Source organism: Podarcis vaucheri (genome assembly GCF_965113315.1).
Source record: "Podarcis vaucheri genome assembly, chromosome: 7".
NCBI classification, from domain to species: domain Eukaryota; kingdom Metazoa; phylum Chordata; class Lepidosauria; order Squamata; family Lacertidae; genus Podarcis; species Podarcis vaucheri.
This window is the reverse complement of record NC_138765.1, coordinates 32,960,111-32,987,452: the sequence shown is the minus strand read 5'-3', so window position 1 is coordinate 32,987,452 and position 27,342 is coordinate 32,960,111. Positions and strand designations below refer to the sequence as shown.

The 27,342-nt window shown below is 47.5% G+C and overlaps 2 protein-coding genes and 1 long non-coding RNA gene across 8 annotated transcripts in view; 2 read left to right on the top strand and 1 right to left on the bottom strand.

Moving 5' to 3' along the window:
- Positions 1-679: 679 nt before the first annotated feature.
- On the bottom strand, positions 680-26,523 carry SMIM12 (small integral membrane protein 12). 4 transcript variants are annotated; one of them, XM_082233223.1, is made up of 3 exons: positions 26,312-26,523; positions 19,994-20,103; positions 680-1,651 (listed from the first exon to the last, which is right to left on the bottom strand). In XM_082233223.1, exons 1-3 carry the CDS (start codon positions 26,503-26,505, stop codon positions 1,356-1,358), a joined length of 600 nt encoding a protein of 199 aa, XP_082089349.1. In that variant the 5' UTR covers positions 26,506-26,523; the 3' UTR covers positions 680-1,355. The 4 variants fall into 4 exon arrangements, with proteins under 4 accessions (XP_082089349.1, XP_082089351.1, XP_082089350.1 ...); XM_082233225.1 differs by lacking the exon at positions 26,312-26,523 and adding an exon at positions 21,724-21,794; XM_082233224.1 differs by lacking the exons at positions 19,994-20,103; positions 26,312-26,523 and adding an exon at positions 4,262-4,408.
- On the top strand, positions 4,402-9,414 carry LOC309538010. Its single transcript, XR_014222082.1, has 3 exons — positions 4,402-4,598; positions 7,093-7,156; positions 9,302-9,414. It is a non-coding gene; the product is annotated as an uncharacterized lncRNA (long non-coding RNA).
- The window catches only part of DLGAP3 (DLG associated protein 3), a 186,589-nt gene continuing 185,652 nt past the window's right edge, over positions 26,406-27,342 (top strand). For all 3 annotated transcript variants that reach the window (XM_082233190.1, XM_082233191.1, XM_082233189.1), the window contains exon 1: positions 26,406-26,513. The gene's annotated coding sequence lies outside the window, so the exon portion shown is untranslated. The remainder of the gene's footprint in view (positions 26,514-27,342) is intronic.

The window sequence follows — 27,342 nt, the reverse complement described above, 5'->3', positions numbered from 1 at the left end:
GACAGAACGCTTCTGAATACCAGTTGCTGGAAAACAAAGGAGGGGGGAGCATTGTTGCTTGTTGGCTTCCTAGGCTAGGGGCATCTGGAGAACAGGATGCTGCCTTAGATGGGCCACTGGCCTGATCCAGCAAGGCTCTCCTTGTGTTCTTAACACATAATTAAATCACATTTGTTAATTAAATTAATCATAAGTGGCATGAACACACAACAGCCCTCAGAAGAACTCCACTCTTCCACAAACTAATTAAAACACAATCAGCGTTGCAAGCGTCATGTGCATTATGAATGCAGAACATAAAATATTGAGGCTAGGGCCCTTAGCACGGCAATGTGGAAGCAAGCGTCACTGAAATAAAGGGATTTAAAAATAAAATAAAACAGAGTTGTTTGAGCAACGGACCAGTTTCTAAAGCCCAGTTGGATAACAGTTGCCTTGCTCTACTCCAGGGATGGAGCCTGTAGCCCTCTACGTTTTACAAGCTATGTTGGCTGGGAGTGACCTAAAGGGCCACAGTTTCTCCACCTCCACACTATCCCTCTTCCATTCTTCTCTTCCCATCCCTCCCACACACGCCTAACATTGCTCTGACCCTCCAGATATAGTAGGACTGATGCTTCCAGCAACCTTAACCAACACAGCCAATGGTCAGCTACCTACAGGAAATGAAAAGGCCTGATATTTTCAAAACTATTTTTTATTATTTTTCAGTTCCAACAGCAGGCCCGTGTCCAAGGAGTCAGCAGACACACACCCAAACACACCTCCCCAAATCCTGCACATGGAAATAACTCAGGAAAAAGAGATGTATCTTTGCCCAGGTAGCAGCAATGTGGAGAAGCTCAGTTGCCACGACATGTGGCAGTTACTGCTCCTCTAGCACCCAGAAGTCTTGAACAATCTTTAAGGTCCCTCATCCTAAAGTGGTCTCCAAGGGCACCAAAGCAAGGATTGAGGGGGGTGGTACCATATTTCAGAGGTGCTCTTTTAAAGTGAAATCCTGCCTTTGCCAGCATATGGCAAGAGAGAGGGGATCCTGCCTTCTCCTGGCTGAACCTTCGCCAAAGACTGCAGGGGCAGTTCCATCTCTTGACCGATAACCTCCAAGGAGAATTGGTCATTCTGCTGCCAAAGGCAAGAAGTGCATAGTCACAAAGTCTGCCCTCCACCTCCAATGGGTCTCAGTGGCTTTAGCAATCCTCCAATGGAGGCAAAAGTAGGATGAAGCTGGCGAGATTGGCGGAGAAGTCATTGGCTGGGTTCGGTGGGCTCAAAAAATGACAAAACCAGGAAACTAACAATCAAGACCGCATGGAACCAATCAAAATCCCCACCCGTCAAACAGGACAGCTCTGCTAGTTCTTCTCAGGACGGTTCCGGTTGAGCACAGCTTTGGGAGCAAATTCCAGCTTGTCCTTGAGACTGACCACCTGGGTGAGGTCCTTTCCTGCACTCTCCTGAAGCTTGCGGTCTTCGCGCCTCTCCGAGATGCTCTTCTCATCCTCAGGTGGCTGAGGGGGTGGCTGGCCACGGATGAACCACTCAAGGTGGTAGCCCACCGCCCCGACCACAAAGGCCACAGGGAAGGTGACGTAAGGGGCGTAGGCCCGCACTGTTGCCCACAGGACCGGCCACATGGCTCCTGCGGGTCCTGCAGACATGAAAAGAGAGCATGTGAGTTAAGCGTTCTTATCCAGATCCTGTCTTCTGAGACGTAAAAGGAATCAGAGCTTAAGCAATCTCTAGGAATACTTTTTGGTGGTGCTCCTGGTGCTGGCTTTTAATAGCAGGGGCTGAGCAGCCATTTTCATAGATCAATTGGTATTTTTATGCTCAGGGTTGGATTCCAGAGGAGTAATGCAAACAAGCCTGATTGCTCTTTTAAAAAATTAACTCTACAAATGAACCTGCAACAAAAGGTTTCACTGTGGAAAGCTACACCTTCTTCCAGGATATTCTATCCCCGCCCCTTTACAGTTTTCCACCCTCAACGGTCAGCCAGCATTCCATGCCCACTGAGCATGTTCATCCCTCACTAGGATACTTGGAGGGGGGTCCCCTGGTTTTTCCCCTCTTTTTTTGTTGTTCTTCTGAAAACTTTTGGGACCCCCAAAGACAGCCTAGTCCCTCCGTCTTGCATGTGGATGGTGCCATTTGCCTGTATCAGTATCTGGCACTCAGATAATTGAGATTGATAATACAATTAAGCCTTTAAGATGCCACAAGACTCTCTTGTTGTTTTTACTGGATTGCTGTTTGAAGTGCTGTCACCCACCCTGGCCTCGCAGTTTGCAGAAAGCTGGAAATAAAAACGAATTTATTTATCTAGAGCAGAATTACCATCTCCAGCATAACTCGCAATTCACAAACCTACAGAAGCTGTTCAATGCATTTTCCTGCCCTCCTTGTGGGCTGGTCTGAAGCATCTGGCTGGCCCCTGGCCAAGCCCACCTCTTCTCAAGAAGGCTGTTCACACATTCACATATGTTAATCCTCAAGTATCAATCAAACACACAGAGAGAGACACAAATTCACTTGGTTAGATCTTTTGGGTGCTTACAATGGTTCTCAACTCTGCCAGTTTAGGATTCCCCTAGAAGGCAGCAGCAACATACCTACTTAACCAAAGAAATTTACTGTTTAGGAGTAAAATATTTACCACCAAAAATTTAAGCACTCTACAGTTTTGTGGGACAGAGTTGAATTGATTTCCACAAGTTTACATTAGGGTAGCGAACTCTGTCCTACTAAGGCTTATCAGGATTCTTCCCCTTAACTTGAGTCAAGGCTCACTGTTTCAGCAGAAGGCCTTTCCTTCCGAATAACTCTGGGGCCACATTCACACTATACATTTAAAGCACTATGATACACTTTAAACAGTCATGGCTTCCTGCAATGAATCATGGGAGTTGTAGTTTGTCATGGGAGCTGTAGTTTGTTAAGAGTGCAAGAGTTGCCAGAAGACCCCGTATTCCCCTCAAAGACCTACAATTTCCAGAGCGGTTTAACAATCAATCCCTCTTCAAAGGGAACTTTAGGAATTGCAGCTATGTGGGGGGAATGGGGGGGATTGAGATCTCCTAACAACTCCTTACAATTCCCAGAATTCTTTGGGTGAAGCCATAACTTTCTTTTTTAAAAAGTGGCATCATAGCACTTTAAATGCACTTGTGGGATTCTTTATTTACTGAATTCATATTGTGCCCTTCCTCCCCAAGGAGGCAACTAACACAAAAAGCAAAGGACATTCTAGAACAGTTTAAATAGTCTTTACAAAAAACAGCTACAGTTAAAATAATTCTTCCATCCAACGATCTCTCAGGGTTGCCAGATTAAGGTGGCCAGACGTCTGGAGTGAGGGGTTTCCAGTCCAACCTCATCCACACCAGGACTTCTGGGTGGGAAGCGAGGAGGAGGGGAACCCCAATCCTGCACTTTGTCCCTGCAGGGGAGGAGAAAGGACTTGGCAAGGTCAGCAGAGGAGCTTCTTGCTCACTTCCAAAGTGTTTCAGTGCCATCTGAATCCACCTCCCCTACACACATACCCAGTACCGGATTTACATATAAACTAAACAAGCTATATCTTAAGACCCCACTCTCTTGAGGGCCCCCAAAAAATTAAAGGGGAAAAAACCTGGATGTACATTTCCAAAATATAAGATAAAAAGCAAATAAAATAAAACCTACATACAGCAACAGTGTTTTGTGTTGTGTAGGCTCTTATGATGATGCTAGCCTGCTCCCTAAATTACTTTTATAAGATACATATTTTGTTATGTGCAAATGGCTTCAGATACCCATTAGGTCCCTAAATTACCACATAGCATATTCAACACACAAAAAAACAGCGGCAATTTGTTGACAAAGGGCAGCTGGACATATAAAGGGCCCCATTACCTTCAGTAGCTTAGGGCCTCATCAAACCTAAATCCGGCCCTGCACACCCCCCACCTCCGAGACACCCACCTACCCCACCGACTCGAGTCTCGCCCAACTACTAAGGCCCAACTATTTCCCCCATTGGGCCACAGCGATGCCATGGGAGCGGCCTCTGGGATCTGGGGTTACCAGCGTCGGCAGACAAAACCTCCTTGGGCGGTGCGCTTCAGCACACTCGGGTCCCCCACCCTGCGCACCCCGGAACCACCTGGCCGGGGACCCTAAGCCTGGGTGTCCATCTGGCACCAACGAGAGCGCGCACGGAGGGCGCCGGCTGCTTTCCCCTCCTGCTCCCGACGCCGCTCCCCGACCCCCGACTCACCTCCGCCGCCACTGAGCCAGGCCGCCCTCCCGCCCTGCTTGGACTTGATCCTGCGCGCCGCCGCCGTGCGCCCTGCCTGGCCGCCGCCTCCTTCCCCGGCCCTGGCGCTCGCTTCCTGCCGTAGCTCCATTGGCCGCCGCGCTTCTCCTCCCGCCGGCGCTCATTGGCGGCCCTCGAGGAGGAGGAGGCCAGGCCGGCCGGAGAGGAAGCGGAGCCGAGCCCGAAACGGCCGCTGGAATCGGGGCTCCGCCGGGCGGACCTGGCTGAGCCTCGGAACCTCTTCTCCGCGGCGCTGCTATTAAGTAATTTCCCTATCGCACAGCCTCGCAGTGCAAACGTACCACCACCTTAATGAATTGGTTCCATAATTCAGATGATATATAATAACGGGTCGACAGGGCTATCTACGTTTTAATGCAATCGGATACGTGCCTGCTGAAAGATAAAATCCCACTGAGTTTCGTTTCGAAAGTGTTGGTTTTATCGGCATTTTATTATGAATATTTTAGATTTTATATAAACCGCCTAGAGTTTGTTTGTTTAATTGAGCGTTGTATATGTCTTATTTACTAAAAAAAAGGGGGGGAGAAAGTAGTGAAATGGATAAGGTTGTGAGTGAAGTCTATTGATCACAGGGTTTTCACCAATTACATCTGTATAAATTTGCAAATAAACTTCATAGAATCATAGAGTTGGAAGAGACCACAAGGGCCATCGAGTCCAACTCCCTGCCAAGCAGGAAACACCATCAGAGCACTCCTGACATATGGTTGTCAAGCCTCTGCTTAAAGACCTCCAAAGTAGGAGACTCCACCACACTCCTTGGCAGCAAATTCCACTGTCGAACAGCTCTTACTGTCAGGAAGTTCTTCCTAATGTTTAGGTGGAATCTTCTTTCTTGTAGTTTGGATCCATTGCTCCGTGTCCGCTTCTCTGGAGCAGCAGAAAACAACCTTTCTCCCTCCTCTATGTGACATCCTTTTATATATTTGAACATGGCTATCATATCACCCCTTAACCTCCTCTTCTCCAGGCCAAACATGCCCAGCTCCCTTAGCCGTTCCTCATAAGGCATCGTTTCCAGGCCTTTGACCATTTTGGTTGCCCTCCTCTGGACACGTTCCAGTTTGTCAGTGTCCTTCTTGAACTGTGGTGCCCAGAACTGGACACAGTACTCCAGGTGAGGTCTGACCAGAGCAGAATACAGTGGCACTATTACTTCCCTTGATCTAGATGCTATACTCCTATTGATGCAGCCCAGAATTGCATTGGCTTTTTTAGCTGCCACGTCACACTGTTGGCTCATGTCAAGTTTGTAGTCAACCAAGTTTCCCCCCTTTTCCATTTTTTGTACACATCCTTTTTAAATCTTAACTCAGTTAAAAGTTCTTTAGATAGCCACCCTGGCTTCTTTAGGCACCTTCCATGTTTCCGTCTCATTGGTATTGCCTGAAGTTGTGCTTTTACTATCTCCCTCTTAACAAACTCCCAGCCATCCTGAACTCCCTTTCCTTTTAGTATTACTGTCCATGGGATCTCACCCAGCACTTCCCTAAGTTTTATGAAGTCGGCTTTCTTAAAGTCAAGAAATTGAGTCCTAGTATGCTTGGCTGCTCCTTTCCGCTGTATAGTAAACTTCAGAAGAGCATGATCACTCGCGCCTAATGATCCTTCCACTTCTACCCCACTAACCAGGTCATCAACATTGGTTAGGACCAGATCTAAAATGGCTGTTCCTCTTGTTGCTTCTCCCACTTTCTGGACAATGAAATTGTTTGCAAGGCCAGTGAGGAATCTGTTTGACCTTATGTTCTTGGCTGAGTTTGACATCCAGCAAATATCCGGGTAATTGAAGTCCCCCATTACTACTATCTCCCTTCCTTTTGCATGCTTGGCCATCTTTTCCAGGAAGGCATCATCTATGTCCTCCGTTTGGCTTGGGGATCTATAGTAAACTCCCACAATGAGGTCTCTGCTATTCTTCTCTCCCTTAATTTTGACCCAGATGCTCTCACTTTGGTTTTGAGGTTCTAAATCTTGGATCTCTTCACAGGAATACACACCCCTGACATATAACGCCACTCCTCCTCCTTTCTTGTCTGGTCTGTTTCTCTGAAATAGATTGTATCCCTCCATTATTACATTCCAATCGTGGGACTTATCCCACCAGGTTAATTTATTTTGGTAGTGAGGCTGCAGTTATTTACTCAGCTTTAAGTCCCATGGGAATTCTGTGGGACTTAATCTTGGGAAGCGTGCATAGGATCGCAACATCAGAGTGCAGTCCGATACATGTCTATTCAGAAGTAAGCCCCGCTGAGTTTAGTGGGTCTGACTCCTTGGTGAAACGTGCATCGGGTTGTGGAGCCTTCTTTATCGTAGCGATCGCCAGACCTTTCGGACTACCGTTACTATACGTAATGCCTATTGGCTTTGTTTACACGGCCTGGTGGGAGTTGTAGTACAAAAAATCGGACTACAGGTCGTGGAAGGCTTTTCACTAACCAATGAGTTTGATTTCCCTGTTTATTTTAAGGAACGTTGCAAAGTAGAATGAATGTATCTATGAGACTGGTTGATGGTTAAATATTTTGATCTAAAAGTGCTCCCTTTGCTAGCACAGCAGATGTTTTATTTTTGCATTTTAAAAAATGTTATTTCTTTTTCTTTTGTTTGTAAATTAGTGGATGGCAGACACCCTCTTATTCTTTAAATCAAACACAACCTTAGACAGGTTTGATTGATGAAAACTATGGTTAGTGGGCTAAGGCTGCCAAAGGCTGCAATCCTCTACGTCTCTATTCCAAAGCCTGTCATTCTTATATTTACAGCTTTCATCCAGTGAAACAAAGGTTCTCCTCCCTCAACATTCTGTCTTCACAACTACCCTGTGAGGCAGGTTCAGCTGCTGTGTTTGCACCATACATTTAAAACGCATGGCTTCTTTAAAGGATACTGGGAACTGTAGTTTGTTAAGGGTGCCAGGGACAGTAGCTCTGTGAGGGGTAAACTTAAGTTTGCAGGATTCCTTGGGGGAAGCCATGGGCATTAAATGTATTAGGGCTGTATTCAAGTAAATCATTGCACTAGCAGAAGCCAGTGCAGTGGGATTTCCCTTCATGCTCCCCCCCCCAGCCACCCTCAATTTTCTTGGGAGGGTCAGAAGAATCCCCAGGGGGGAGTGCGTTTTGTTGGGCAAGCTGTGTTGCATCAAGTCCACAGTATACTGTATATATCATACAGCAGGGGCATCCCACAAGACAAGGTAAAGCCATTTGCCTTGGGTAGCAGATCAGCCCCACCCGGCCCTGCTCTTGCGTCTCTGCCCCAGTGCTGTTGCCCTCACTGCTGGTGGCCCTGCCATCCAGTGAGGTTAATGACTGAATAAGAATCTGGGTTTCCACTGCCCTGCTTTGGAACTCTTAACCACCACACTGGCTCTTAATGGGGTTTTCTTCTGAGCACAGGTATAGAATAGCTTTCATTTGTCCTGCAACACTTCCTCTATGCTAACACCAGAGGGGCTGTGATACAACAAAAGCGGGATGAAAATAAACCAGAACTTTTGTGGTATGAAAAGTTGCAAAATTCAAGCCGGAAGTTAATGGGATATGCACTCAAGCAGTGCGACTGCCCCCGAACATTCGCAGGTGCAAATAATACTGAAAGCGCAATCATGTGTGACCCCTCTGATAGCATCATGAGAACAAATCATTGTCAATGCACAATAAAAGGGACATAAGAACTCCCTGCAGAAACAAAGCCAATGGCCCATGTAGTCCAGCATCCTGTTCTCACAATGACCCACCAGATGCCCCTGTGGGAAACACACAAGCAAGACCTGAGCTCAAGCGCACTCTCCCCTCTTGTGGTTTCCAGCAAGATCAATGTTAAAACAAAAAGGGGGGTTCTGTGGGTGGCCCCACACCTCTTTGTGTTATATTGTGCTCTCTTAAAATGGTCTTTCCGGATGCTCTTTGTAGGCAAATTTGGTTAGTGTGTGGTTTTGCATGACTAGACTCCTGAGCCGTATTTTATCAGCTGTCCCTGTTCAGGAGGCGCAGAGGGTTTACATCTTGACACATTAGTGCCACACCGTGTCAAAGCATTCAAACAACCTATCACCTCAGAGTTCTTCCTGAGGAAGAATTATCACCTCAGTCAGTGCCTTGGGATAGCTGTCTGAAGCCCTGTCTACACATGGGGCGGAATGAGCTAGAGGAATTATTGAGTTGATGGGGTGAACTATATATACTGCTCCACACAGTAAGTGGGGGTTTCTATTTTGAAATGCATCTTCCCCACCCCCTCAAAAAAACCCCAAAGTGCAAGTTAAAAAAGCTAGCACCTCAGGGAAATAGGATCCAACCCAGCTATGTCCCTGGCACACTAATTTTCTACTTGCAGGGAGCTTTGAGTAGCATGGGGGAGCGTGCAGGAACTTGAGGCCCTGTCAGGAACCCTGAAGCGGCACACTTTGTTCCATCCCCTCGGGACTCTACAGTCCCACCACTCCACTGCCCCACACTATTCTACTGCGTGTGCAGAAGAGGCTTGGGCCCTGCTGTCATTTGCCCCACACTCCTCGGCTGCTGCGCTCTGCACAGCAGGGCCAGGCGACGGATCAAACGTGTGGGAGGGCAGTGTGACAATCTGTCTCTTTCCCTGAGAGTCCCCAGCCTCTCATCCAAAAGCACCAGCTCGAAACAAAGCAAGCACTAATTAGCCAATTAGGGGCACAGAGGCAGGGAAATTGGGAGTGGGGGAGATCCCGAGGGGGCTTGCCTCCCTGACAGCCTTGTCAGCTCCTCCGCAGCAGCTTCCCCTGCAAGGGGGGCACTTGTGGGCCCCCCCACCCCTTCCTCCCCTGGGCAGCTGTACTCCATGTGACCCTTCTAGGAAACGCGGTGCAGGGAGGGAGAAATCTCTGCTCTGGGGGCTCCAATTAATTGAATCTTGGAAAGAAAAAGAAAGGAAGAAACTATCAAGGAAACTTCCAAAGTCAAAGCTCACATCTTCCCTTTAACTGTCTTTCTGCAGCTGCAGTCCAGCTACGAACTCACAAGGACAGAGGAGGCTGCCTAATACTGCGTCAGATTTTGCATTCTAGCTCTGAAGTGTCCACACTGACTGGCAGTGGCTCTCCCGAGCTTTCCCCGACCCCAGCCCCCAGAACAGGCAGCTGTCCGCAAGCCGTGGGAGCCCAGTGCCGGGCTCCCACGGCTTGCGGAGAGATGCGGGAAGCTCGAAGTCTGGGCGCGCTGAGCTCAGCGCGCCCAGGCTTTCGTATGCAGGCAACTTTCCGCAAGCCGTGGGAGCCCAACACCGGGCTCCCACGGCTTGCGGAGAGCTGCACAAAGCCTGGAAAGCGAGAGGGGTTGGTGCGCACCGACCCTTCTCGCTTTCCAGGCTTCAGCGAAAGCCTGCATTCGCCCCATAGGATGCATACACATTTCCCCTTCATTTTTGGAGGGGGAAAAGTGTGTCTTATAGGGCGAAAAATACGGTAGCTAACAAACACCATGTAATGCAACAGAAATGAATAAAATACAGTCATACCTTTAGTTACAAACGCTTCAGGTTGCGTTTTTTCGGGTTACGGACTCACCGAAACCCTGAAGTACCGGAACAGGTTACTTCCAGGTTTTGGCAGTTGCGCATGCGCAGAAGCGCTAAATCGCAACCTGCGCGTGCGCAGACGCGCATCTGCGGGTTGCGAATGTACATCCCACATGGATCACGTTCACAACCCGAGCGTCCACTGTACAGAAATAAATAGCAGCATCAACGGAACAAGAAGACAGCAGCACCAGGAGCCTATCAAAAATCATAATGACAATCAGCAACTAAAAGCCTGCTAGGAAAACACGAGTCTTGAGTGCCTTTCTTTGCTAGGTAGATTGGAAATAGATGAGTAGAACATAAAGGAATGTAAATTGACGGCAGGTTCTGCAAAGAGATCAGCAGCACTCCAGCCTAATATTGCCTGCAAGGTTTAGCAAGGGCTATAGCTCACTGTAGACTAGAGCATCTGCTTTGCATGCCACTCAGCCTAGACAGTCCTGATCTAGATAGGAAGAGCTGAGCCCAATGGTGGGGCACACACTCAGCATGCAGAAAGATCCCCGGGTTCGAACCCCAGCATCTCCATTCCCTGTTGGAAAACCTGGAGATGTATTGCCATCAAGTACTGAGTTGCTGCTGTTGTTACTTAATGAATCACCTTTTACATATGTCTGAAGGCAATTTGCAAACATGCCATTAAAAATGGCTATAGGTAGGTTTTTATTGGGGGGGGGGAATCACACCTAAGTCAGAAACCTTTTCATCCAGCTGGAAAAGCTTGTTGAGACAAACATGTCTTTGGTTGTTTCCAGAGAGTGGGTGCCTATGGTGTATCTCAGCAGGGTTGCTGTTCCACAGAACGGGGCAGCCACACTGAAAACTGTGGAGTGGGCTTCTAATATTTTGGGGACTTTAAACAAACCATGCCTGAAGTCCCAAAGACCATGGTCACCTCTACGTTGCAGTCTCTCAAGTAACCTAGTTCTGAGCTGCATAGGGCCTGCATATGTTAGTACCCAAACCTTGAACTTGGGTAGATGCACCAATGATCTAACTCTGTATACAGCAGCTTCCTGTCTTCCTATAAAACAAAAGTCATATTCTTTTAGCAATTAGTCCACAGATATACATCCTTCTTTCCCCACTCCAACAGCAAATTATGTTAGAGTTGCCAAAATGACACCACTAAAAGCTAATAAAGCAGGAATGGAGAGCCTGAAATACTCCAGATGTTTGTGGACTACAAATCCCACCATCCCTGGGCATACTGGCTATGGATAATGGGAGCTGGGGTCCAACAGTATCAGGAGAAGCACAGGTTCCCCACGGCTGAAACAAAGCAACCCCAGAGGAGCAGTACCACAAGTAGAAGACCAGACAATCCCAAAAAATTGAGGTGCTGGTGAAGTTTGCTAAACTCGGACCTGGAAATGAAGTTCTGGGGCGTTGCTCCAGCCCTGTGAATAGCAACAGCAGGGTATTGGTGTTGTTGGCATTGGTAAAGTATCAGAATGGGCACAAGAAGTGCTGCATTTGACTTGCCAGATCACAAATTGAGCAGGCTTCATGAATAGGATTACGAGCTGCTGCTGACAATTTCAGGGATCGAATGATCTCACCAGTTCTTAAGTTAATATCTAAGGGGTTAATATTTAAATCCTCTCCCAAGGGATCAACACCCAACATGTGATCCATTCACTCTTTCATAATATGAAGGAAACATTCAAACTTGGAGCAGATTGGCATCGCTGCTTTGACTGTGCATGAATTTTTCAAAGCCCCAAATTAAATTTTCATTCTAATTTATGTAGTTGTGATAAAGGAGGGCTTGGATGGAAGCAACGGATGATCTAGTTATCTCTCTGTATATCTCCGGTCGGTCCCCCACTTAGTAACAACCGACTCCTCCTTAGTTACCGTATCTGCTCCATTTGCACAGAGACTGGAGAGAGCCTGAAAGGGTGGGTGGGTGGGTGTTGGGGGTGAGAGAGACAGAGAGAGGCCGAGCAGCACATAAACCTGAAGCCAAGAAGGCATTTTGCACATGCTCAGAAGCTGTGAGCCCTGCATCCATTGTTTCCACTATCCCATTTTCTTATTCGTTTTATTAATATGGGGAGGAAGAGAAAAGAAAAAATAGGAAATTGGAAGGAGAAAGAAAAATATAAGAAAAGTATTCATCATCATCAAATAATGCTAATCAACATAAGTTCATATTGCAAGTACTGTGACCATCACAATGTGAATCTTAAATTAAACATTCGAGTTTCATCAGCACTTCAGATGTCCAAATAGATGTCCATGTGAGATTGACGCCTATATGAAAGCCCTTTGAGCGTAGCCAGGGCAGTGAGGTCCTCAAACCATTGCATAATAGATCGTGGCAGTGCTATTTTTCTAGAAAAAGAGGTGCCGGAACTCACCATGAACGTCTCCCTTCTTCTCTTATCATGGCAATGGCACCCACCTGAGAAGTTCTGGAACTGAGCTCTGGCAAGTTCTGGCTGGAAAAAAAGCCCTGGATGATGGGCATTTATCTTTCCAGGCTCAAAATACAGTATAAGTCTTTTAGGCACCATAAAAGCTCATAGGTCCACTTAAAAAAACACCAGCACACGTTGGCGCTCGGCAGCCATCATCCATCTTGTGAAAATGAGTAACATAAAGATGCATTTGGTTTTGCCAGACCTGAAGCCAGTGTGTCAAGTGAAAGATACCGTGGATGCTGCCTTATAGCATTAGTCCATCTAGCTCAGTATTGTTGACCAGCAGTGGATCCCCAGGATATGAGACAATGATCTCACCCAGTCCCTGCCTTTTCTGGAGGGTGAGAGCCCGTCCATCCACTGACAAGACAGGTTGCAGTGCAGGAAGTTCCCCTTTCTCCTGGGATTAAGCCCAATTCCACCTTCCCTCCCCCTCCTTTTTTTAATGCAGGAACCTTGTACAACTCTTAATAACATGGCACTGGAAATGGAAGGAAACTGTTCCCGTCTTTCAGGCTTCATTTTATCGCTAACGGCAAGTCACAGAATGGTACACGGCAATGCTTTATGTTGTCTTGTTTGCAAGAGAGAGTGATGCTGGCTTTGGGTAGGCATGTGTGCCTTCATACTCATGTCAGCCTTCCTGGAGATGGGGCTATCCGTGATTTTTGGACTATGGTCCTATCCAGGGACTGCCTAGGCCTGATGGGAATTCTGGTCCAAACTTTCTAGCTGAGGAGGGGCTCGAACCCTGGTCTCTCAGGTCCTAGTCCAACACGCTAACCACTACACCACACGGGGTCAGCATGGTTCTTGCTTTGTCATACGACACTTGACCTGAGAAGATCGGCAGGCGGCAAACTCTTATGAAAATAGAGAGAGAGGAGAATTTCAATTAAATTTGTGTTTCAGGGCAAACCTAGCTAGATTTGCACTTTCCAAAACAATACAGAACCGAAACAGAGCCACCTTTCGAAACTTTGCACTTATCTGTATTTTGCAACAAAATTCTGCAGCCAACAATGTGTCCAAACATTAAAATACTGGGGTAAAATATTATTGAAAATAACATACAAAATGCGTTGCTTCAGGCAAAATTGCATTGCAGATTATGTACACTCTCTGCCCAATCTCTGTCGAGCGATGCGAGATTCCCGGGGTCTTGGTGTCCTTTGGAATGAGGTATGACTGAGCCTAGTGTCTTTATGACATATGGTTTATTTACTTCTATTTACACCTGAGTTTTACGGAGAGAGAGTTCACGGCAGTTGCATCCTAAGAGGAGCTTGTTCTTCCCAGCAGTGCAGCAATGGATCTAGAAGCATCCTAAATGCCACCCCCCTGTATCTCTGGCTGCTGCCCTTCAGTCCCACATGGAGTTCTGCCCACCTCCCCCTTCTTCCCAGCAGCCCCTGCAGAAAGCAACTCCTCCCCTTCCGCTTCCAGCATCCGGCCCCTCCTCCCCCGTCACCCTGACAGCCTCTGTTTCTCTGTTTCTCACTGCAAAGGGCATTTTCTCTTTCCTGTTGCTTACATCATGCCAGTGGTAAACCTACCCCAAAAAGCTACCGGGCAGAGGGTCTGATGTTTTGCAGATGGCTTACCATTATCAAACAAACCAGGCCATTACCAGCCTTTTGTTTCTTCAGCACCCACCACCAGCAAGCCATTGCCCTGAATTTATGAGTTTGCTTGAATTCTAACCACTCAGTGAATGTAGAGATTATTAAAAGAATCATAACAATATATTAGGCAAAACTGCATACAGATGGGTGCTTATTAAGAGAAATGTGAGCTAAAATGCTGGTTAATTCTTTCATGAGGGTTTTTTTTTTAAAAAAAAATGGCAAATTGATGTAGAACTGAACTTAAGATGGAAAAATGAGAAACAGAGATAAACAGAAACTGAAAATGTCCCCATCTCTAGTCACAGGTGGTGTTTGTTCCACATAACTAAAGCAAATTCTATTTCTGTTCCCCCACAGGCCAAATAAGATGCATTCTGTGCAGAGTCCAGGAGAAAAAAACAAACATAATTTGGGAGCTCACAGCTTTGCCGGCTGTGGCTAATGGGAGTCGTTCTCCAAAACATAGAGGGCACCAGGTTGGCAAAGGCTGATCTGGTTCTGCAGGTAGGAGTAATCAAAACAGGAGGGATTTGCCATGCTGTGTCAGACAAACAGTCCACCTATCTCAGTGTTTTGTTATCTGACAGTGGCCCCCAAACCATCCTGGGAAATGTTGGTAGAGCAATCAGATACAATGCAGGGTGTTGTTGTTGTTGTTTAGTCGTTTAGTCGTGTCCGACTCTTCGTGACCCCATGGACCAGAGCACGCCAGGCACTTCTGTCCTCCACTGCCTCCCGCAGTTTGATCAGACTCATGCTGGTAGCTTCAAGAACACCATCCAACCATCTCATTCTCTGTCGTCCCCTTCTCCTTGTGCCCTCCATTTTTCCCAACATCAGGGTCTTTTCCAGGGAGTCTTCTCTTCTCATGAGGTGGCCAAAGTATTGGAGCCTCAGCTTCACGATCTGTCCTTCCAGTGAGCGCTCAGGGCTGATTTCCTTCAGAATGGAGAGGTTTGATCTTCTTGCAGTCCATGGGACTCTCAAGAGTCTCCTCCAGCACCATAATTCAAAAGCATCAATTCTTCGGCGATCAGCCTTCTTTATAGTCCAGCTCTCACTTCCATACATCACTACTGGGAAAACCATGGCTTTTACTATACGGACCTTTGTTGGCAAGGTGATGTCTCTGCTTTTTAAGATGTTGTCTAGGTTTGCCATCGCCTTTCTCCCAAGGAGCAGGCGTCTTTTAATTTCGTGACTGCTGTCACCATCTGCACTGATCATGGAGCCCAAGAAAGTAAAATCTCTCACTGCCTCCATTTCTTCCCCTTCTATTTGCCAGGAGGTGATGGGACCAGTGGCCATGATCTTCGTTTTTTTGATGTTGAGCTTCAGACCATATTTTGCGCTCTCCTCTTTCACCCTCATTAAAAGGTTCTTTAATTCCTCTTCACTTTCTGCCATCAAGGTTGTGTCATCTGCATATCTGAGGTTGTTGATATTTCTTCCGGCAATCTTAATTCCGGCTTGGGATTCATCCAGCCCAGCCTTTCGCATGATGAATTCTGCATATAAGTTAAATAAGCAGGGAGACAATATACAGCCTTGCCGTACTCCTTTCCCAATTTGGAACCAATCAGTTGTTCCATATCCAGTTCTAACTGTAGCTTCTTGTCCCGGCAGGCCCACCATTTTTGAATCCTGGGGGAATGGGAGGCAAGGATTTGTTTATCATATTGATATCCCACCTTCCTTCCATCATGTAATGGCAATGGTATAGAACAGGGGTAGCCAATATGGGGGTTCCCTCCAGATGTTTTCACCTGCAATTCTCACCTGCCCCAGCCAGCATAGTCAGCAGTCAGGAATTGTGGGAGTTGCAGTCCACAACATCTGGAGGGCACCATGTTGGTTTTTCCTCCACTATCCTGGTGTCCTCTGGAGGTTTTGCTGATGGGTGATGCAGCCCAAAACATCTGGAGGGCACTAGGCTAGCAAAAGCTGGCATAGAGCTGCTGAAGTGATCTGATCCAGATTTGCTGGGCTTTCCTCAGGATATTCCATCATGGTCCTCCAGTGTATCAGAAACCTTCATTGGGATTGCATCATAGGGAGGTGAACAAAGAACCCTAGATTGGCTAGGCTGAATAATGATGGGCTGAGTAGCTCTTTTTTTCTTTTCTTTTTTTGCATTCCCTTTCTTTAGTAGTGCACAGTCAGGGCTTAAGGAGTTGATTACCTCTTTGCACTCTGGGCCAGCGATCACGGTAATTATTATTATTAGCAAATTATATGGCATATTGAAAAGGGAGGCAGGAGCTGTCGAAAGGAATAAACGGGGAATAATTGAACAGCAAGTCTCGCACATGCCTGGAAAGAATTTTACTTCTCCTGCTCTCTAGGAGTGACAGCTAGAAGTTTAAGAGCAGGGGGGCTTTTGCCCTGCTCCTTGCTCTATTGGGGTATCTGTCTCTCTCTCCAGTGCCAGCTTTTGGGCAATGTGGGCGCCCACAGAGGGCACTGAGCTGAGGGGGGTCAAAATTGAAAAGAGAAGATCCATAATTGAGACTATCCATTTGTGAGCGCCAGATTTTGGCCTTGCACTAGGTGCCATATTTAATTGCCAAAGTCCACACCTGATGAACTCTCTTTCAGTTAGTTGCTTTATTCTGCATTTAAAAAACAAACAAACCAGGAATTCAAAAGCCAGTTTGAAGAAGCGAATTGGGCTTCTGGAGGGCTTCTGCAATATTTGCATGGTGGTGGCTGGTGAAGGGGCCCCATTCACTCTCCCATCATAAATGGCTATATGCATAAATGGCTTCATGGCTATATGTGCCAGTTTCCCATATGTCCAGTTGCACCACCTGCCTTTTCTGACATCTGCCTTGCACAGAACTGGGGCTCACTGCAAGTGGGTGGTGACTTGTCGGCACCTGGCATGCAGAACAGTGAATCAAGCAACCTTGCAGAATCAAACAGCAAGTAGATAATGTCTCCAGTGATCTTTGCAGTCCATGAAAAATATTCCGCAGTTCGTTCTTATGTATATATTCACATTTCTGTTGAGTCTGCTCACGTATCATGGGGGGGTGGGAACTGCCAAATGGAACTCACAAGCAGATAAATAAAAATTGGTTTAGATTATAAGCAGCATGCCCAGGGAGATATTTGCCATTTCCGTTTTATACCTTCCCATAGTTTGGGAATTGGTTATATCTAGTTTAAGGCAGCACTCTTTGTATGTTTGCTTTGATGGACTATGCTCTGCAAATCTCTTGAAAGCAGCTGAACCTGTGTGTGACTTGGCAAGCATGTTTGGTGGGCATGAAAATGGAGTTTCTTGACTCTCCCCCACCCAACTCTTTCTCTCTCACACACACACATACACAAAGACACTCAAAGGAAGAATGGAAAGGCCTGTTTCCCTTGGTCCAAATAATGGGAAAGTGAGTGTGATGCACTAGGATCACAGCTCAGTTGCAGTTCAGTCCCAAGACTTGGTAAGAAATGAGGAGGGCGAAGAGAGAGACCTGGAAAGCAGGTAGTCAGTTATATTGGACATTCAATACAAGGTGCTATAATAGCGTTGTGTACACAGCTCAAGGAAATCAGCCCTGAGTACTCACTGGAAGGACAGATCCTGAAGCTGAGGCACCAATACTTTGGCCACCTCATGAGAAGAGAAGACTTCCTGGAAAAGACCCTGATGTTGGGAAAGATGGAAGGCACAAGGAGAAGGAGACGACAGAGGACAAGATGGTTGGACAGTGTTCTCGAAGCTACCAACATGAGTTTGACCAAACTGTGGGAGGCAGTGGAAGACAGGAGTGCCTGGCATGCTCTGGTCCATGGGGTCACGAAGAGTCGGACACGACTAAACAACTAAACAACAACAACACAGTTCAATGGCACAGCACTTGCTATGCATGCAGAAGGTCTCTGGCTCAGCTCCTGTCATCTCCAATTAAAAGGATCCAATAGCAAGTGACATTCTGCTCAAGACCCTGGATATTCACTGCCAGCCAGAGTAGACAGCACTGGGCTAAATCAAGGGTGGGAATACTGTTGTACTCTGGCTGTCATTGGACTGCAGCTCCCATCAGGTCAGTCAACATGACCAATTATTAATTAAATTTGTATACCGCTGTTCATCCGAAAATCTTGAGGCAGTTCACAGCATCAAAATACAAAATAAACCACAGAGAACATAATAGAAACAAGAATAAAAACAAAGCAAACCAACAACCCCCCCTCCAATAAATACGTTTTAAAGGGCATAGACTGTTAATCAGCCCAAGGGCTGATTGAAGAGGAACATGTTCGCCTGGTGCCTAAAGATGTATAATGGAGGTGCCAATGAGGAAATGCACTCTGCACATAATCAAAGGTACTTTCGTTGTCCTTATGATTTCATCTGTTTCAAAGGTGAAACACAGCCCTAAAAACAGATTTTGGAATTTATATAGGTGACCACTGAAGTTCCAAACACTTATGAATGGCAATAGCTACATAAAAGAACCAACTCCATTCATTGAGAAGGAAAGCAGAGTGTTATTGCCACCACTAGAAGGCACTCTGGCCCAACAGGCCCATTCAAATCTTTCAGCGGAACAGAACAGAGAGCGGGTTAATTTCCATTGACTAACCTGGCGCATCTAATATGAAGCCATCACTTTGAAATACAAAGGGAGGTGAGATTCCTTGAATGTCGTGTCCTGCTCATTAGAGCCAACAGCCAAATTTTGCCTAAAGCAAAATTCTAAAGCAGATACAGATATTCTTGCTTGGATGAAACATTCGAAAGGCCAAAAGAATTTCAGTAACATTGTTAAAGGTGGAGTTTAGTCTGTACATCCATAAAACGCTCCCAAGTTTCACTTAGAGTGAAATTTTGAGGCTGATGTTTAGCCCCCTGCTAAACAACAGGGAGATTCAAGGAAAACAAAAAGTTTGGATTAGTGACATTTCACTGGATTTGTTTTTTTAAAAAAATGGGGGAGGGCATTCCTCATAGCCACCTTGCTAACCCCTTCTTAATACATTTATACAAATATGGGTCACCTCCAGACTGTCACTATTTTGGGGTGGGAGGATTCAATCACATACCATTTGGGTTTGCACAATTAAAGTAGATTAAATGGCTCCGGCATAGCAAATCCATTTTTTTTTAAAAAAAGAAACAGGTGGACTTTTCTCAGTTAGGAAAGTAATGGAGAAATGAATCCGAAAGTGTGGGACAACAATTGATAGATAGGAAAATGAATATCCTCCATGTGCATAAACCCAAGATAATAACTCAATAAAGACCAGAGATGGCCATTGGGACTGGAAGGACAGAAGGCAGAGAGACCAATAGTAGACAGAGGCAGAACTAATGTGAGGGACAGTCTTCTAATTCTATCCATCCTCTGCCCTCCTGAGTTGTACGTAGCAACCCAGAGACCAACCAGGAGGAAGCTGGCCTGCAGCAGAACTCTCTTGACTGGTTGTTGTGACAAGGCAGGTTGGTGTGGATTGGCTGAGGGCAGGCTGAGGTTGGTGGGGCAGTGCCCCATTGCCCTAATGGGCCAAGCCTCCATGGGTAAAACCTTCCCATGGGGCTGTTGCTCTCTGGGGCAGTTGCTCTCAGCCTAACATTCCTCAAAATTCCTCACAGGGTTGCTGGTGGAATGAGCCACAGGCCCTGTGCTGAGCAAGTGGGAAGACAGGAAAGGTGAAAATTAATTGATTGATTGATTGATTGTGAATAAATTTAAACAGGAATTGGCTTGAGATAGGAAGCTGTCTCATATAGAATCAGGCCATTGGTGCATCTAGCTTTTGTATATACTGTCTGGCAGCAGCTCTCTAGCTGTTTATTCCATACAATTTATTTCGTAAAATAAATTTAAGCTGCTGCGCATGGAAGCTCCATCTTGCTAGTATAACCAATAACAGCATAATATCAACAGTTCCAAATAATGCCATGTAACCTACTGCCCGTTGGATTGTGGTGGTAAATTAACTGCAATGCACTTCTGAATGCAAGCTTCCCTTAATAAGGGGGCGGCTTTGGTTTCACCATGTAAGGACATGGACAAAGGGAAAATCTGTGGAGATTTACTTACCCATCATGTGCTTGGTCAGGATAGGGGTGTTAGGTGCACCTAAATGTTGGCTATCTCTGCATGGCAAAGTGGTTAAGTGACGGGCTCTCTGAAACCATCCAGACTTCGCCCTACAGATATGATGCAACAGAGTCAAACAAACATGAGTTTTAAACATCCCTGAATTAGGTCTCTCCTTCTAGATCAGAACAGCTAAGGCTGCTGTTTTCGACTGAGTTACGTCTTCCAATCTTTAAAGAAATCTGAGGAAGGCAAGTCTTCCACAGGTGCAGTTCTCGATGGGCTTTTGCCAGGGTGTAAAAATACAGACATCTGGCCTGGTTGAAATACATAAGGTCAGCTCTGGGTTGGAAGGGGTGTCCAGCAGAATTCTCTCTGGTAGGCTCCTCATATACCAGCGAGCTACAGTGGCAGATTGCCATATAACTTTCCCACAATGCCCAGGAGAGCTTGATGTAATGACTTTCTCACTCTGGCATCATGGGAGATTTAAATGGTTGCCCACCACTGTTCATGGCTGGTTGCCCAGAGCAGGTATCAGTTCAGAATGGCCCTGGTGGAGCATGAGGACCCAGACCGTTGCCCAAAGTTGCCTGCTGTTGACACCAGGCCTGGGAATATGTCAGCTTTAAGAGCAGTGAAAGCCAAGGATGCCTCAGGCCCCCTAATTCTGAGGCCTGTACCTCAGAAGCAGGGCCAGCCCTCCCATAAGGCAAGGTGAGGGGACTGCCTCAAGTGGCAGGATCCACCAGGGAAGCAGATCCCAATGCCAATCTTTCTTCCCTCAGCTTGTTCCTAATGTAGATCTTCCCTCACTCCTTCTTCCCTGACACCATTTTGGGGTCTGCCACCATTTTGGGGTCTGCCTCATGTCTTGGGAGGCCCTGCTCAGAATGGATGGATGAACAGAAGTGAGGGCAGAAAGCCGGTTCTGGATCTGCCCAGTTCTGGATTCAGACATTGTTAAGAATTTAAGAACATATGAAGAGATTTGCCCAGGTCACAAGGAGAACATCAGAAGAACCTGTGGCCCATCTAGTCCAGCCTCCTGTTCTCATGGTGAATGAGATGCCCTTAATAGGAAGCCCCCAAACAGGAACTGAGCACAGCAGCACAGGCCCCACTTGTGATTCTCAGTAACTAGCATTCAGAAACATACAGCCTCTACCAATGGAGGTAGAGAAGAGCCATCCTCGCTATTAGCCATACATAGCCTTCTCCTTCATGAATCTGTCTAACCCTCTTTTAGAACCATCCAAGTTGGTGACCATCACAGCCTCCTGTGGGAGCAAGTCCCACAGTTTGTGGGCTGTGTGAAGAAGGGCTTTCTTTTGTCTGCCCTGAATCTTCCAACATTCAGCTGCATTGCTAGTGGAGTGGATATTTTGTCTATCCACTTTCTCTACCTCTTACATAATTTTATGAACTTCTATCATGTTGCCTCCTCTCTCTGAAACTAACGCATTTTCTCTAAACTATAAAAGTCCCAAATGCTGCAACCTTTCCTCATAAGGGAGTTTTCCATCCCCTTGAATATTTCAGTTGCCCCTTTCCAATTCTACAATATCCTTATTTAGTTGGTCTCCAACTCCCATCAGCCCCAGCCACCAGGACCAATGCTCAGAGATTATGGGTTCAGCCACCCTCTGGTGGACCCATACAAATGTCATTAAGAGGTGGTCAGTTTTCAGGAAGGAGGTTATGGGTCCTCCCTCTGTCCTTCTGCTCACCTCAACCCACCGCATGCTACCCAATCTTAGCTATGTGTTGCTGCAGGGTCCTATCACCTGGCAACCACGGGTTGCCTTGCTCAGCCACTTCCATGTTGAGATGATGTTGCTAGGCAACTGCCATTTGTTTTATTTATGGGTGTTTAAAATAATAATAATAACAATAACAACAATAATAATTCTAGTCTGCTTTTCTTCCACAAGGAAGAAAACAGATGACAGTGTAGAAATGTCAAAACAAACTAAAAGAAACAACAGAAGAAAATGGTACAGTGGCCTTTCCCAGGTCATGCTAGCTGAGGCTGATGGGAGTTGTAGTGCAAAACATCTGGAGAGAACCTGGTTGGGAAAAGCTGGTCTCGAAAAACATCAGCAGTTAGAACAGAAAGTGTGGTCAATAAGGCCCAGGAGGAAGGTAGCATCCTCATTGGTACAGCTTCCTCCAAAGGCCTCTTTAATGTCCAGGATGCTTAAAAGAATGCCTCACCCGCTGCATACCCAACCAATTACTGTATTCTGCAGGAGAGGGAAGGGCCTGCAGATACCGTCCTATCAGGAGGTCCGTTCTGCATTATGTCAGAATGGGGCTTTTAGTGTGGTGGCACTTGTCTTTTGGAACACCATCCCCATTGCATATCAGACAGAGCAGGTGCCTTCTCTGTGGTCTTTTCGATGCCTGCCAAAGACATTCCTCTTTCAACAAGCCTCCTAAGATATTTATCCCAGTTGTTGCCTGTCTTGGAATCAATTTGATTTATGTATGTCCTGTTGTTTTAAATCGTTTTAAAATCTGTATTTCTCTTGTTTTTATATCTGCAACTGATTTTCTACGTTGTTACATTGTAAAGCACTTGGGGATGCCTGACACGAAGGGATTCATAAATGAAATAAAGAGGAGGACATGGCCATGTGTTCATTTTGCACAGGTACGCATATAAAGATGGGGTGATGATAGAGACCTCTGTAGAAAACATTCCCGAGCTTGGGTGGCAGAGCTCTTTGTGCTTTGAGCTGATCCAGCAGGATTCCGTGGTCAAAAGCCACACACACTCTGTGCCTTTTCTCCAGATAAAGGTCTAGAAAACAGGTATCATTCAAGAGTGCTTGCAGTTGCATTGCCACCAACTTTAAGGTTGTAAGCACAGGAGCATGGCCTTTGTTTTGTGTGCAGATGATCCCTGGCCTCTCCAGGCAGAACCAGAGACAATCTCTTCCCGAACCCCTGGAGAGATGCTACTAGGCAGTGTACTGAACTAGCTGGGCCAATAGTCTGTTCCAATATAGGGCAGCTTCCTGTGTTACTATCAACTTCCCCAAAAAAACAGGTATTAGCAAATGGGCAATAGTTGCCAAAAACCATCAGATCCTGGTCAGGTTTCTTTAGGAGTGGGCTGCATCACCGCCTCCTGGCTGGCCTGCTAGCACTCAATTACCAACCACCTGGCTTTCCTTCCCTTGGCCCTTGCTTCTTGCCTACCTTCCTCCCTCACCCTTCTTTGGCACCAGAGCAGCTTAGCCAGTGGCAGGCAGAGACCCTTTAGCCGGTCCCATTCCTCTGTGACATTCAGAGCAACTCAATCAGTTGCTGCTACATAGAAGCTTCAACAAAATCCTTTAGCTCAGGGGTGGGGAGCCTTTTTCAGGTGGTGGGCCACAATACCTCAAGGACAGTGTTCCAGGAGCCAGGGATGGGCGGGGCCAGAGGCAAAAGTGGGAGGAACACTAGGTGTGGCTCTCACTTTGTACAGTAAGCCACACAAAAGACAGAGGTTTGCAGAGTTGACTCAAGACAAGTCGACTTCCTTCCACTGCAAGCACACCTCTGACCTGGGTAGGGCAGGGTGCTTACAAGCAAACAAGCAAAACATGGGAAGTAATCTGAATAAGGGGGCCTGCTTCTTGTGCTGCAATCTCCTGAACCAAAGCCATGAATTTGGCGCATCCGTAGGGTTCAGCATAAATGCCACAGATATTGCCAGGTGCTTGCAGCTAAAGCAAAGGTGAAGAACAACAGGCTCAGCCGGTCAGAGGAGACCCACTGGACTCTCTCTGGGTCACATCCCACCCCAGCCTCCTTGAGTGCTTTTGCCTGGCTGGAAAGTTGAGCTACAACAATGTCTCTTGCTTGCCTGGAGGCTGGGGAAGTGTGTGTGTGAAGATGTTCAAACCAACCTCCAGGGCTGGCCCTCCTGTTAGGCAATGTGAGGCATCAGCCTTAGGCTGACTTTGGGTGTCTTGAAAGGACAGCAGGTGGTTTTGTTATTAGGTTTGCTATTATTGCACATTACATCACCAGGAAGGAAGACGAGGTGCTTGCTGGATGTTCTGCCTCAGATGCCTAAAGTACCTGGCTGGCCTTGGCTGCTAAGTACCTTGACCTGGGACAGAGAGAGAGCCTGGCTCTCTGCTTCAGGCAGCAAAATGTATTGAGTCGATTCTGCAAACCTCTGTCTTTTGTGTGGCTTACTGTACAAAGTGAGAGTCACACCTGTTGTTCCTCCCACTTTTGCCTCTGGCCCAGTCCACCACTGGCTCCTGGAATACTGTACTTGAGGGAGAAGGCAGGCCCAGAGGAGAAGGCAGTTCCTGCCACCCAGTTCTTCCCAGAGAGAGCTGACTTGATAGCAGCTACAATTTTAGAGTGGAGTCCACACATCCAAAACAGATACTTGGGCTCACACTAAGATAAGTCCTGTGCCCAGAGCATATTCACTCACCTTTCAGTTCTAGAATGAAGTAAAGCCCGGCACCAGCAACTGGCAACGTTGTGATCCCTCCGCCTGGGGCCCTGTTCCAAGCCACTGGGTTGAAGACCTGCCATTTAAAAACTCCCCACAATTCCACAGGTGCAACTTCACTCCAGGGGTTTGTAGGAAACAAGCGCTTGCTGCTCCTGGGGCCCCTTGGAGGAATGACACCATTTGTGCCTTTGCCACAACCAAAGCCAAGGGGATCAAAGGGGAGGAAATGTTTTGTTTTGATTGCAGCGCATGATTTATGCTTGCTGGTTGTTTCTTTGATTTGAATGCATCTGTGAATTCGAGATTTGTTTTGTCTGGTGCCTTTTGGAGTTATTTTTATTTATTGCTGTTGGAAATCTGTGCAGCACATGCTACTTAGGCCCTTTGCTCCTATCAACCTCAGGCCCCTCCATACCCTTTAATCCGGGCCTGGGAACCTGGAAGCCGCCTTGCACGGAGTCATTGGTTCATCTGGCTCAGTACGGCCAACACTGGCTGGCAGCAGCTGCCCTGGGTTTCAGGAATGGGTCCTTCCCAAGCCTACCTGCAGCTGCCCGAAATGGAACCCTGGGCCCTTCTGCATGCATAGCAGGCGCTCTAACACCGAGCCGTGGCTGGAAGCTCATCTTTTAAGGAACATTGAAGACTGCCTTATGCCACTGGCATTGTCTGCACTGGCTGGCAGCAGCTTTCCAGGGTTTAAGGCAGAGAGCCTTGCACACTCCTACCAGAAGAGCCTTTACCCCGCCAGAATCCACTCTCACTTGGCTGAGCTGCGTGTTGGAAGGCCTCCTCCTGAACTGCCCCCACGGCCACCACACCCCACAGTCCCGAGGGAAAGTCCTCCCCGCTTTGCCAACCCTCAATGGCCTGGGCAAGACCCGCGGTACTTTCCCCCTTCCCTTCCTCCTTGTGAGCTTTGATCATCCTCTTTTTCCAAGCACGTCTCTTCCTTCCACCACCCCGTCCCGAAAAGGCTCTGCCTCTTCCACCACCGCCACCCCGCCCCATCCTCCCATCCTGCTGCTTCTGTAGCTGTGTAACAAAGCAGAAAAACAGCAGGCAATTTGTTCCGAGTGCCTAAAAATAAGCAGCGCATCCTCGCTTCTTGAATGCAAATCTCTTCTCCCCCCCCTCCACTCCCCCCCCCAACATCTCTTGCTCCTGGGCTGGGCTGTTGGAAGGGATGTTCTTACATTGGATCTTTTTAAAAAAGAAAAGAAAAAGATTTTATTTTTTGCTCACACTCTTGTGAGCCATAACGGCTCCGGATTCCCATTGCAGAGAAGATAAAACAGAGCCCAGGAGAGCTCCGAAAGCGGAGAGGAGGGGGGGTTGAGGCGATGGAGAGAGGGCGGGGAGGGGGCTGCAGGTTCCACGAAGCTCGTGTCGAGATGCACGGCTGGCATTATTAACACGCAAGGCCGGGCCAGTGTGTGTGTGTTCGTTCGTGTTCGCGTTCACGCGCGTGTGCGTGTGAGTTGCCAGCGATAAAAGGCCGGGATCGTGGCCTTCCGTCAAGGAGAAGTCGTGTGGAGTCTACCTGCCAATCAAAAAGAGAAACCCCCTCCTCCCCCGCTCTGCCCAGTTCCTGGGAAATCCACCTCCGCATCTTCGTGTTGTCCCCTCCCACTCCCACTCAACCGCCCCCCCCCCTCATTTTCTCTGTGGTTCAGTAAGTAAAGGAACCTCAAGCCTCATCTTCTTACTATTAACCCATAGATCTGCAGTGCAGGGCTGGAGAGACAGAGAGCATCTTTGAAGGAAGCATCCACGCCTTCTCCTCTTCTCCAAATCGCCCCCCTCCCCGCCCGGCTTTCTTCCCTAAAACACCTTCCTTCCCATACCTCAGTCCATCGAAGACCAACTTGGATCCTGCCGGCTGAGGTGCTCGTGTGAGTGTGTGGAAGGGCCGCTTCTTCTCAGAAGGACAGACGATATTCACGGAGCAGGGTTTTTTCCACCCCCTGTTCCCCTTAAAAAAACCAAAGAAGACAGGAGGATGTAGCAGCGGTACCCTGACCAGGAGCCTGGATCCCATCAGGCGAGGTAAGGAGATTTTCCACCCCCTTGTCCTTTTTTGATCCTTTCTCGTGCCAGTGGCTCCGAGAGGGTGGGGAGAATGGCTTTGTGTCCAGGCAGGAAGGAGGCTCCCCCCCCCCCGCGCACCCTCCCAGGTGGAGGAGGGATGGGACTTGGAGCTGTGGGTGCTTTGATCAACAGTTAGTGCCAGGCACCTTGCGCATCTGGCGTCAGTGATGGGCACCCACTGCGCCCAAGGTGCGAAGGGGGAGCCACCCAGGGAGAGGAGCGGCGAGAAAGAGGGGGTGTGCTTCCTCAGTCCCACATTCTCCACACGTTGCACTACGGATCGCGGTGGCGCCTTGCACTCCTGCCATGTGGCGGTGGCTGAGCATCCGCTGCCACCACCCCAGCTGCATTCTCACATTACAGGGAGTCGGGAGGGGGGGTTGCCCCTCTTCCCAAAAGATGCTCAGCTTAACCTCACAGGGTTATCAAAGCAGGGGATACAAGAGCCTTTGCAGGTCTCTCAAAGGCGTCCCAATTCTCCCTATCTTGAAAAGGATGAGGTGGAAAGAGATTGTCAAGCAAAAGCCAGCAGACCATCCTCTCTCCTCTCCCTGGTGCTGAATGCTCTAAGCTTTCTCTCGTGTCTGCCAAGAGACTAGTCCTCATTGAGATTCAGGGTTGTTGCTTTTGTTTAATGGGTCTCGCCATGTGTGGTTTTCTCGAGAGCGAAAAAATACTCTCACAAAGAGGTCACGGGCTCTGAAATGGTTGCATGGTGTGGGGGGAATGGCCAAGACTCTCCGTTAGATGTGAAAATATATGAAGTCGGAAGGATGAGCTGCGCTGG

Excerpts from the sequence above, each read along its gene's own strand:
- SMIM12 (XM_082233223.1), bottom strand. The coding sequence starts at position 26,505 with ATGGGATCCAGGCTCCTGGTCAGGGTACCGCTGCTACATCCTCCTGTC. Across the intron at positions 20,104-26,311 it reads TTGGTCTTCGATGGACTGAG|GGCGAAGTCTGGATGGTTTC; the intron begins GTATGGGAAGGA and ends TCATATCTGTAG. Across the intron at positions 1,652-19,993 it reads CCTGACCAAGCACATGATGG|GACCCGCAGGAGCCATGTGG; the intron begins GTAAGTAAATCT and ends TCATGTCTGCAG.